The following is a 12,718-nucleotide window of genomic DNA, read 5'->3' on the forward strand; positions in this document are numbered from 1 at the left end:
TAGTCTGTTGTCATAAGAGTGGGAGGCTCTTGTGGACAATACATCAGTGTAATCCAATTCAACAACCATGCTCCATTCAAAGGTAGAGGTTAGGTTTGGTACCGGCGGGGGAAGCCTGGCCAGGATGTTCTTGAGGGCAGACTCAATGTGTACCATACGACTGTCCAGTGACTTAATCTACCATTTGGCTCTGACGTGTCGTGCTTTGCGGTCCCACTTAAACATGTATGAAGGTCTGGGCTTGAAACTGCCCCTTATATGAAGCTATCTGACTGGCACAGTCAAATGGGGACTATCAGTCTCGGCATTGGTGGACTCGGTCAAGCAAGGACTGGTAGCCTACAGCTCCGTGTACGGACTGGTGTGGCAGTCAAGCAGGACTGGCACGACACCGCGGGTCAACAAGCTCCAACAACATGAACAGCAAGCTAACTAGCTATGGTCGCTATGTGTGGCTAACTTAGCTAGCTAGCTACTAGCTAACTTCTGAGGTAACAGGATAGACCTGAAGCTTACTACCTAGCTAGCGAACATACAAGGATGGAAATGCCCAACAAGAAGCAATAAAAGCTAGCTAGTATGGGAAGGCACAATAACGAGAGAGGGGGGAGTAGATTTTATAAAAAATAAAACTACTCACGGCACCTACTCAAATCGTTAAAGAATCATAATTCCGTAAGAAAGTCATCCGAAGGGGATTAATAGTAATCTCGTAATGTAAAACACATAAACGTGAGAGTGAAGTAAAGACAGTATGTCACGCCACACCGCCTTTTATAGTGACAGGTCACACAGGTACAGTAAGTGTGTGACGTGACTGTAAACATCTTTGATATTAAGCGTCTCAATCACATCACCTGAAGGGGGAGTTTCCATAGGTCGTTTGGCGACCCATAACGAAAGAGAACCAACCCTGTTACACTTAGATGAGTTTGGATTTGTCTGCCATGTAGCACGCTTCTCTCTATAAAATGAGCTGCTCAGTATGTGTAAGTAATCCTTTCTAACGCAGCTTTTGTGAATGATATCACGAAGAACTGCAAAAGTGTTGATAATGCTCTCCACTTTCTGGAGGACCGAGTTCTGAAATCTGGAATGTGGTATATCAGCATATGTTTCGAAAACCGGTTTGGAAGAGATGAATATTGACTTTCTAAATGTTAAAACACAGTGTCATAATTGTAGTTCACATGGACGCAAAAGTGGGTGAATTTATCGACTTAAAACCCTACTTACGGAGAACGGTTTTCGAGAGTGTAGGGTTTTCGAGAGGAATGATTATGGTGGCCCAAAGGGCAATTGATTGTATGGTGTGCTGCCTGAGTAGGTGCTTTAATCAACGCAAGTGTATTTAAATACACTAGTGTTGCTTTCAATTGTACTGGGTTGCACAGAAACAGTCCATGGGAAGCCAGAAGTTAAATACAATTCCATTTCAAACTACTGTGCCCGTGGGCAGGACGGTTGGTCATTATGACAGGGGAATTTGGAACAAAATATCGAAAGGATCGTATTATTAAACAGACTTTCCAAATGTGCGTCTGTTGTAGACCAACTTCCTCTAACCCTTCCCCTTCCCTCATGTTAAAATAAAAGTTCCCCACAAGTTATTCCTTTTTTGTCCACATATGGCCACATGCAGGACTTTTATTTTGACAGACCCACATTTGGAAAGTGTGTGTGTGTGTGTGTGTGTGTAATGCTTTTCATACGGAATCTGTCAACAAAAAAAACAAAAACGAATTCAGGCAGCTGGCAGTTCAAATTGTCTATTGGGTGTCAGTGTTGTTTCACAGTGCCCCTGTCAGTTTTCTAAAGTTATTACTCAGTTCTCTAGATGTAATGCTATAAACACCCTCCTGAATAGGTCCCTGATGTAATTGTATTCATGGCTTTGTGATTGGCATGTCCCCCTGTCTGTCTGGACCGTGACGATGCACCAGCTGCGAGTTGCAGTGGTGGGTGAGGGAGATGCAGGTCTGTGTGCTGCACATCACATCCTGTCCCGCCCAGATGCCTTTGCACCACCCGTCACCTACGAGCTCACGGAACACGTGGGTGGCACCTGGTTCTACAAGGAACGTACCAGTAGCTATGAAAACGGGCTGCCCATTCACAGCAGCATGTACAGAGACCTCAAGCACTGTAACACTCTAACCTTACCCCTCTTTCTCTGTTTTTCTCTCTCTCTCTCTGACATGACCCAGGTCTTATTGTGTGTCTCATGTTTTACTGTCCCTCCCTCTATGCAGGACCAACTTGCCAAAGGAGGTGATGATGTTCCCTGACTTCCCCTTTGACCCCCAGCTTCCTCCTTCCAAGCACACCAGGAAGTGCAGAGATATCTGGAGAGATACTGCCAGAGCCACCGCATCACACCAAACATCAGGGTAGGTACCGTTCACTCACACACAATGCCTCATGGTCCTTTGTCAGGGGTAGAGAAGGAACGTCCACACTCATCAATTTCAGGTGAAAAAAGGAAAAAGTGTATTTGTTTTCATAGGACAAGACTATAAAGCCTCTCAACCCATCTCTCCCCCACTATTTGTTAGTTCAGCACCATGGTGGAGGAGGTGATCCCTGTCACCATGGCAACAGAGGAGAAGGGACTAATGATGACGTTGGAGGTGACTTCAAGTCGGGATCATGTAACACTGAAACGTTTGATTCTGTGTTAATCTGCAGCGGGTAAGAGATGTGGATGTGCTTTAGATCTTCACTTGACAACAGACCCCTGTCGTTTACACCCTAACCCTTGACCCCTTTCTCCCTTTCTCCCCGTAGGCACTACTCTCCCATCCATCCCTGGGCTTGAGCGATTTAAAGGTGCACACCAGCGTCACCATCTAGCCCTCTCTCTCTTCCTACACTATATATACAAAGGTGTGGCCACACCCCTTCAAATTAGTGGATTCGGCTATTTCAGCTACACCTGTTGCTGACATGTGTATGAAATCGAGCACATATCCATGCAATCTCCATAGACAAACATTGGCAGTAGAATGGACTTACTGAAGAGCTCAGTGACTTTCAACATGGCACCATCATAGGATGCCACCTTTCCAACAAGACAGTTTGTCAAATTTCTGCCCTGCTAGAGCTGCCCCGGTCAACTGTAAGTGCTGTTATTGTGAAGTGGAAATGTCTAGGAGCAACAACGGCTCAACGCAAAGTGGTAGGCCACACAAGCTCACAGAATGGGACCGCTGAAGCATGTAGCGCGTAAAAATTGTCTGTCCTCGGTTGTAACAATCAATCAAATGTATTTGTAAAGCCCTTTTTACATAAGCAGATGTCACAAAGTGCTATAAAGAAACTCACTACCACATTCAAAACTGCCTTTGGAAGCAACGTCAGGAGCTTCATGAAATGGGTTTCCATGGCCGAGCAGCCACACACAGCCTAAGATCACCATGCGCAATGCCAAGCGTCGGCTGGAGCGGTGTAAAGCTTGCCACCATTGGACTCTGGAGCACTGTTAACGTGTTTTCTGGAGTGATGAATCACGCACTTCACCATCTGGCAGTCCGATGGACAAATCTGGGTTTGGCGGATGCCAGGAGAAGGATACCTGCCCGAATGCATAGTGCCAACGGTAAAGTTTGGTGGAGAAGGAATAACGGTATGAGGCTGTTTTCATGGTACAGACTAGACCCCTTAGTTCCAGTGAAGGGAAATCCTAACGCTACAGCATACAATGAAATTGTAGACGATTCTGTGCTTACAACTTTGTGGCAACAGTTTGGGGAAGGCCCTTTCCTGTTTCAGCATGACAATACCCCCGTGCACAAAGCGAGGTCCATCCAGAAATGGTTTGTCAAGATCGGTGTAGAAGAACTTGACTGGCATGCACAGAGCCCTGACCTCAACCCAATCGACCACCTTTGGGATAAATTGGAACCCAGACTGTGAGCCAGGCCTAATTGCCCAACATCAGTGCCCGTCCTCACCAATGCGCTTGTGGCTGAATGGAAGCAAGTCCCTGCAGCAAGTCCCAACATCTAGTGGAAAGCCTTTATAGAAGATTGGTGGCTGTTATAGCAGCAAAGGGGGACCAACTCCATATTAATGCCCATGATTTTGGAATGAGATGTTCGATGAGCAGGTGTCCACATAGTTTTGGTACTGTAGTGTATATCTCATGCCTGGGTTTTCCTGACCATGTGACCTGATCTGGAAAACGTCTGGGCCAGGTTAGGTGGTCAGGAGAAACTCATGGCCTTTGCCTCATGCCATCTCTCTTTATCTCCCTCTCTCTCATCCCCCTGTCTCTATTTCTCGGCAAAGTGATCTACAGTCACTCATACCGCCACCCTGAGCCTATCTCAGGTCAGTCGGTGGTGGTGCTGGGTGCTGGCACCTCAGGACTGGACATCTCACTAGAACTGGGTTGATCCAATGCCCAGGTGACTCTGAGCCCTTGTCCTTCCCTCTGCCCTATGGGGTCTGCCAGGCTACCCCTGTGGTGGAGGTCCAGGAGGGTGGGTCTCTGCAGTTCCAGGATGGGTCCATTACCCAGGCCCAGGTCCTGTTGCTCTGTACGGGCTACAACTTCAGCTACCCCTTCCTGGAGCCAGCCCACCTGGGCCTGGAGGTGCAGGAGCACCTGGTAACCCCGCTCTACAGGTTCCTGATGCCTCCAGCCTTCCTATCACTCTTCATCATAGGCATCTGCAAAAATAATTTGCCACTTCCCCCACTTTCACTGCCAGGTGAGGAAGGAGGCTTTAAGATGGTTGATGTTGTTGATAATCTTATTTTTTGTTGAACAAAATGTCTAGCGATCCCACCTCTCCCTCACCATCTCTCTTTCACTACCCCTCTCTCTCTTCAGATCCAGTTTGCCCTTGCAGTGCTGGAGGGCTCCGTGGCCCTGCGGTCACGGGTTGAGATGGAAGAGGAGGCCCAGAGAGAGATGGAGAGGGGGGTGCAGCTCAAACACATGCTGAAGAAGGACAGGGACCAGTGGGGTTATGCCCAGACCTTCGCTCAGACTGGGATGTTCTCCCCTCTGCCCCCAGTCACACAGAGCCTGTATGAGGAGGTTTGGAGGCAGAGACATGTTCACTCACAGAACTACAGGCAGCTAAACTATCGACTCTTCAGCGACACCCAGTGGGAGCAACAGAACCTGCAGGCTGGTGAATGAGGAGGAGAGGCGGCCTGGTCTCATAGACTAGATGTAACATAGTAAATTGGTAAATTCAGAACAGTGACATTAGTATGATATGTAACGTTTGGTATGGTTACGTAAGACAGATGGTTACTTAAAGCAAAAACAAAAGTGGGGTGGTTGGTCAAATGGGTGGGCGTATAACGCAAACGTCTAGCAACCCAAAGGTTGCGAGTTCAAATCTCATCACAGACAATTTTAGCTAATTAGCAACTTTTCAACTACACTGAACAAAATCATAAACGCAACATGCAACAATTTCAAAGATTTTATTGACTTTTATATAAGGAAATCAGTCAATTGAAATATATTCATTAGGCCCTAATCTATGAACGTCACATGACTGGGAATACAGATATGCATCTGTTGGTCACAGAAGCCTTAAAAAAAGGTAGGGTCGTGGATTACAAAACCAGTCAGAATCTGGTGTGACCACCATATGACATCAGCAAACTGCTCGCCCACACGACGGACGCCATACATGCTATCTGGCCTGTACAGTTGAAACCGGGATTCATCCGTGACGAGTACACTTCTCCAGCGTGCCAGTGGCCATCGAAGATGAGCATTTGCCCACTGAAGTTGGTTACCATGTCGAATTGCAGTCAGGTCAAGACCCTGGTGATGACGACGAACACGCAGATCAGCTTCCCTGAGACGGTTCCTGGCAGTTTGTGCAGAAATTCTTTGGTTGTGCAAACCCACAGTTTCATCAGCTGTCCAGGTGGCTTGTCTCAGATGATCATGCAGGTGAAGAAGCCGAAATGTGGAGGTCCTGAGCTGATGTAGTAATGTGGTCTGCGGTTGTGAGGCCGATTGGACGTAGTGCCAAATTCTCTAAAATGGTCTTGTGTAACAACTTTAGACATCTGTGACATTGTGTTGTGTAACAACAAAACTGCAAATTTTAGAGTGGCCTTTTATTGTCCCCAACACAAGGTGCACATGTGTAATGATCATGCTCGCTGCTTGATATGCCACACCTGCCAGGTATATGGAATATCTTGGCAAATGAGAAATGTCACCCATTGAGCATGTTTGGAATGCTCTGGATAGACATGTACGACAGTCTATTCCAGTTCCCGCCAATGTCCAGCAACTTCACACAGCCATTGAAGAGGAGTGGGACAACATTCCACAGGCCACAATCTACAGCATGGTCAACTCTATGCGAAAGAAATTTGTTCACAAAATTTGAGAGAAATACGCTTTTTGTGCGTATGGAAAATTATGGGATATTTTATTCAGCTCATGAAACATGGACCAACAATTTACATGTTGTGGTTATATTTTTGTACAGTATACTTACTACTTTACAACTACTTAGCATGTTAGCTAACCATAACCTTAACCCTTTTAGCTAAGCCTTTCCCTAACCCTTTAAACTAACTCCTAAACTTAACCCCTAACGCCTAGCTAACATTAGCCACCTAGCTAGAATTCGTAAAATATTGTTCAGTTTGCAAATTTGTAACATATTTATAGTTTAGCAAATTCGTAACATTGTATGTTTTGCAAATTTGTAATATATTGTACTTTTAGCAAATTCGTAACATATAATACAAATTGTAATTTGTAACATATCATACGAAATGGGTGATGGACATTCACAAATTAATACATACCATATGAAACGCAACGTATCATACAAAAGTAGTGGGACGGATTTCCGTACAGAATAATATGAAATGCTCTTAGACCAGGTTGGGAGAGGGGACCAGAAAATAGGAAATTACTGAAATTGCATTTTTGTCACCCCCCAGTTTTATAATTGGAATGTGATACAAAACGAGGCAACGGTATATTTTAGGTCCATGCGGACGCCTCCAAGCGGTCGGGTTGTCTGTTTGGAGTGTTTATCTGACTAGATTTAAAAAATATATAATAATAGTAATATCCCTCCCACTTCCAAAACCAAAGTTGCGCCCCTGCTTGAAAGCTTTGGATAAATGGCCAGAATGACATAGGTCTTCCCTCCTGAAATGTTACTTTGACATTATGTATTGTAAATGTTAGTAATATATACATTTTCATCCACAATCCTAGATAAAATCATGTTAGTAGTCTATAACAAATGCACCGACTTTGTTTCTTTCACTTATTGTAAATAGAAAACATGTAATATCTTATTGTCACATTAATCAATATGAAATACTTTTTTGAATATTGTATTTCAATAGAATCCTTAATTAACTTTACAAAATGTGTTTCCAATGTCAAAAGTGCCCAGCTTCACGGAAATAAAAAATGACAAGGAAATAATAGAACCAAATTGTTCACTTTTTATTAAATTATTATTTTAATATTTTTTAAATTTCCATCATAAGAATGATATTATTTGAAAATCAATTGAGATTTTTACGTTTTTCGCCAAATGTTGTAATGCCTTTGACTGTCACTAAAAGCAATCCTCGTGATTTTCTGTTTCCCACCGGGTTTTCCCATCTGGTTTGAATCGTCATCGCCAAAAATTGTGAAATTGGACACCTTGAGTACATTCTAACCCTTTCTTAGAACTCTCCTTTACATTGTTTCCCGATCGAAATGTAGGACCAGAGTCAGATCACACCCGCTCGTTTTAATCTTAAATAGATATTGCATGTAATGTCAACCCGTACAGTAACCCGAAACAACGCTAATTAAACGGGATATGCACCGAGGGCTCAACTGGCGGCGCATTGGATGTAGGAAGCGGTCGTATTTCCCCCCCTGCTGCAGAAGGTAGAGGTTACAAATCTGTGGGAACGTCTCAGAGGAAAGAGGGGGCGGGAGGAAAGGGAAGGGGTACGGGAGAAAGGCAGGCAGCTAGGGTGTTTCCTTAACTTCAAGGAAGAGTTTAATCAAGTTAATAGCTTATTGTGGGCTATTAAAACGATACACCACTGGGAAACCGTACGTTATCAAATTTTAAAAGACACAAACAACAGAAGGAGACCGCGATGTTGGGAATAAGAAAACTGCACCACGGTCTGGAATAGGTAAGTCAAAGTATCCGCTTGCCACCCGCCCCTTTCAATGTTCAACTTGTAAACAACAAGTCTTCAACGATGTGTGTGGCTTGTGTGTGAGTTAAATATCAATGAAGAAGAGTTACTTTGTATTCGTGTCGTGCGCGTCTTCCAGCACATTCATGGCAAGAAATCTGAGCGCAATCGTTCTACAGTCAGACATAGCGAGCCTGAAAAGTATTTACTTCCAGCTTTTAAAACAGAGTGGGAATTTTGGGTGTAGTCTAGTGCATGCAATCCTAGTTCAGTTGATGGGAAAGGTAAACAATTCACTATTAGGAAATAGACTAGTCTCTCCTACAGTTCAGGCCAAGTGTTTCCCAACTTCTCTATGCAATACTTGTTGTTTTTTCCCCTGAGTATCCTGGTATCCTATTGTAAGATTGTGTACAGTGTATAATGATGTTGGCAGCTGCTAATTGATAAACAAACTTTATTTATTTATCAGAGACAACCCACCGTGAATCACTTTATACCAAATTAAAATGAATCAAATCCTCTTCCTTGGCCTCCCTTTCTCTGCCATCTGCCCTCAACAACAGGGTGAAGGATGGAGGGAGAGACGGAGAAAGAGACAGCGGAGGAGAAGGAGAGTGATGAGACACAGTCGTTTGCTGGGGAAGGGGCAGGGCGACTTCATCAGAATGGAGAGTCCCCCGAGGACGACCAGGACCTACCCATCATGCACTGGGAAGACCTGAGCCTGAGGATTGCTGAACTGGAGAAACAGGAGGAGGAGAGGAGAGAAAGGGCAAAGGTCAGAGGGCATGAAGGGAGGGTGAAGATGTTGTGACAGTTCTGAGATCAGCTTACCCGCACCAAACCCTGACCTTAATAATTATCAGAAACAAGACAACACTGACCATAGATCAAATAAAATTGTATTTGTCTCATGCGGCCGAATACAACCGGTGAGACTTTACCGTGAAATACTTATTTATGAGCCATTCCCCAACAATGCAGAGTTAAAAAGTAAGACAAACAAATACAATGGTCAAATAAGAAACACAAAAAAAAGGAAATAGTAACGCAATAACGAGGCTATACTGTTTGCAAGGAGTACCGGTATCGAGTCAATGTGCAGGGATGTGATGTAATATTACATGTAAGTAGGGGTAAAAGTGACTAGGAATCAGGATGGATAACAAACAGAGTAGCAGCAGTATATGTGAAGTGTGTGTATTGAAGTGTAGTTGTAGTGTCAGTGTAGTATGTGTGAGAGTCTAGTGAGTGCATAGAGCCAGTGCAAGAATGTAATTGTAAAATTAAAAGGGGGGTCAATGCAAATAGTCAGAGTGCCCATCGGCATTTAGGGGCAACTTAATCCTACTCTCTTTGCTTTATACATGTTAATAATATCCACCGGCATTGAAAAAGACTGCAATGATGGGATTAATGACACCCATTGCTTACACTCTCAACTCCCCCGCTACCACACATCTCACCTCTTCCCTCCTCCCATGTCATCCCTCCATCCCTGATCCCTCCCTCTGTTCCTCTCTTTCAGAGTACGAGTGGGTCGGAACAGGGGAGTGTGTCAGGGGGCTGGGCGGAAGAGAGGCAGGGTGGGCTGTGGAGGAAAGATGAATGGGAGGATGAGGAGGACTACGGAAGATGTCGAGTCACGGTCGTCTCGTCTAGGTAACAAAAGTCAAAACAGTCAATCTCATTCTCAACTTCATTCTGTATTCTCTGAAACCATATAATTTATGTTCTCTCTTTTAAGTGTTCATGTTGTTTTTGTCTTTTATTTTCTTATTTTAGATTCCACAACCAAAGAAATCTACAGTTATGCTACATCAACAACAGTGAGAGTGAGGATGAAGAGGGGGCTGTCAAAGAGGTGAGCGAGTCCCTCCTGTTTTATAGTATAGCGCAAAACTGGGACAAACACCTACACACATTGCGGCACTCTAGGGCCAGATAAAAAGATATGCATACGTACCCATGCCATGCTTTTGTTGTGTTTCCTGTTTGTCAGGGTTCTATAGGACCAGGTAGCTATGGTTACCACCCCTCTGGCCTGAAGTTGGAAGTGAGGGCCGCACTGAGCGCGCTCAAAAACAAGCTGTTAGCTGAACAGAAAGAGGAGGTGAGAAGAATGGAGAAGTGTGGACTGTGGAGCGAAATAAATAGGGTTGGAAGAAATAGAGGGAAACAGTGGGCATGTGGTGGGAGAGAGGTAAGGATTGGTATGTGTAAATAATTCCTGTGTGTCACAGCACCTTGCCTGCAGTAGTGTGATCACTAAGAGGACGCATCTGGAACACTGTGACCTGCAGACCTGCTCAATACAGCAGCTGAACTCCCTCAGGACCTCACTCAACCACGACATACACGGTCAGTAGGCGGTCATTGCATGGTAATCATGGTCTTTACATGAGGCGGCAGGTAGCCTAGTGGTTAGAGCGTTGGGCTAGAAAGGTTGCTAGATCGAATCCCCGAGCTGAAAATGTAAAAATCTGTCGTTCTGCCCCTGAACAAGGCAGTTAACCCACTGTTCCTAGGCCGTCATTGTAAATAAGAATTTATTTTTAACTGACTTGCCTAGTTAAATAAAGGTTAAATAAAAAAAATAAAAACATGGAAATCATGGTCATAACATGGAAATCGTAGTCATTACATGGAAAAAGGGTGGTTATTACATGGTAATAATGTGTCAGTAAATGAACTGGCAGGTGAGTGCTTGCTGTACGGTTTTTGTGTTTTAGGATCTATATGTTTTTGTGCAAAGTAATATTCTATTCTTGCAGACCTGAGCTCAGAGTTGGTGGGTCACCTGTTGATAAGGGACCAGCTGAGAACCAAACAGGACGCCATGCTCCTGGACGTACAGGATCTGACATAACCCTCACCCACATGTGCACAGGACAGGAAGTCGTTGTGTTCAACAGTGGATAAAGTGATGCTGTCCAAGATATGCCACTATGAGACAGTCAGAAGTGTTGCAATAATATCCTACTTAACATATGATTCTTCGATAAAAAGGAGAAATATTGATGATGAACACTAATGAGCACCATCTTGGACCGGCGTCATAATGCAATCCACATTACACAGGCAGGGTATGGATGCTCAGCTATGAAAAGCCAACTGACATTTACTCCTGAGGTACTGACCTGTTGCACCCTCTACAACCACTGTGATTATTATTATTTGACCCTGCTGGTCATCTATGAACGTTTGAACATCTTGAAGAACAATCTGGCCTTAATGGCCATGTACTGTTATAATCTCCACCCGGCACAGCCAGAAGAGGACTGGCCACCCCTCAGAGCCTGGTTCCTCTGTATGTTTCTTCCTAGGTTCCTGCCTTTCTATGGAGTTTTTCCTGGCCACTGTGCTTCTACAACTGCATTGCTTGCTGTTTGGGGATTTAGGCTGGGTTTCTGTATAGCACTTTGTAACATCTACTGATGTAAAAAGCGCTTTATAAATACAATTGATGGATAACTTTCTCATCATCCCCACCTGATCTTGAACAGCATAATCTTCATTATCATCATTAGTGGAGAGAGTACTGTATTAGGACCTATTTTGATGTACGCATGCACTTAATTAACAAAAAATATTTCATATCAGAAAGAGGAGTTTAAGCCATTTGTGATGTTTGAAACATCTCTAATATCTGACTCCTAGTCTATTGCCGGTGGTAAGAAAAATCGTATTTATCTTGGGAGAACCTTCAGACGGAGAATCTTCACAGCCATAGTTTAATCCATTTACATATCTGAGGGATACCAGCTTTTCCACAAGTTTTATTGTGTAAACATTGCAATATCCTTGACTTATTAATATAAGGGAATTGTACACTTACAGCCTGTGTAAACAAGCTAAGGGGTTACATATTCAGGCTAAAGGGAACTGTCCTGTAACAATTTGGTAGAGAAGCTTCTTTGTTTCTAATTTAGGATAATTATCCTCTTGTATAGTTGCTGATGTAAGAGAATTGTCCACTTATATTGCCTATAAGCCTGTGGGTATTGACATTTATGTTGACTCTTGTGATATACCTAGGTGGTTTGCGGCCATAACTATAACTACCACCAGCATAGGAAACCACAAAGCTGCTATTGGGTGATTCCATGTGAGCAAAGGCCGAAAATAATTTTGTATCTCAGATTGTTCTGGCAATTATCACATAGAAACGTCATTGGGAAGATGGATGTTTGATAGGCTTTTTACATTTGTAACACACACCATTTTTTGGAAAATGATTAAAGTGGGCTCTCTGCTACTTTTAGTTATAAACAATTTTATGACCATCATCAACACAGTGAATAGAAAAATGGATTCAAATGGAACTTTGATAGGTCCTTCCTTAACCAATGTCAATTTCTATGTATTCTTCAAAATTAGCAGAGCCCACCTTCGAAATATGTGTTTGAAGAGTATATTGTTCTAAACAAGATGTCTAAAAATAAGCAAAATCAAAAAGGGTACTTTTGAGATGTTCATAATATTTTGAATATTTAATAAATTAATGCGATTTTTTTTTTTTTTTTTTTTTTTAGAATACAGCCATACTCCATAT

At 43.4% G+C, this 12,718-nt stretch overlaps 1 protein-coding gene and 1 pseudogene across 1 annotated transcript; both read left to right on the forward strand.

Moving 5' to 3' along the window:
- The first annotated feature begins 1,934 nt into the window (after positions 1-1,934).
- Positions 1,935-5,152, forward strand: LOC115148291 (flavin-containing monooxygenase FMO GS-OX4-like; annotated as a pseudogene).
- A 2,525-nt stretch (positions 5,153-7,677) lies between these two features.
- LOC115148938 (schwannomin-interacting protein 1) lies at positions 7,678-11,243 on the forward strand. The gene is made up of 7 exons (XM_029691274.1): positions 7,678-8,154; positions 8,727-8,941; positions 9,692-9,825; positions 9,949-10,027; positions 10,166-10,276; positions 10,407-10,524; positions 10,938-11,243. The coding sequence occupies exons 2-7, from the start codon at positions 8,735-8,737 to the stop codon at positions 11,030-11,032; spliced, it is 744 nt and encodes a 247-aa protein (XP_029547134.1). The 5' UTR covers positions 7,678-8,154; positions 8,727-8,734; the 3' UTR covers positions 11,033-11,243.
- The last annotated feature ends 1,475 nt before the right edge of the window (positions 11,244-12,718 follow it).

The sequence above is a fragment of the Salmo trutta genome, chromosome 15, assembly GCF_901001165.1.
Source record: "Salmo trutta chromosome 15, fSalTru1.1, whole genome shotgun sequence".
Taxonomy (NCBI): Eukaryota; Metazoa; Chordata; class Actinopteri; order Salmoniformes; family Salmonidae; genus Salmo; species Salmo trutta.

Excerpts from the sequence above, each read along its gene's own strand:
- LOC115148938 (XM_029691274.1), top strand. The coding sequence starts at position 8,735 with ATGGAGGGAGAGACGGAGAAAGAGACAGCGGAGGAGAAGGAGAGTGAT. Across the intron at positions 10,028-10,165 it reads AAGAGGGGGCTGTCAAAGAG|GGTTCTATAGGACCAGGTAG; the intron begins GTGAGCGAGTCC and ends CCTGTTTGTCAG. Across the intron at positions 10,277-10,406 it reads TAGCTGAACAGAAAGAGGAG|CACCTTGCCTGCAGTAGTGT; the intron begins GTGAGAAGAATG and ends TGTGTGTCACAG.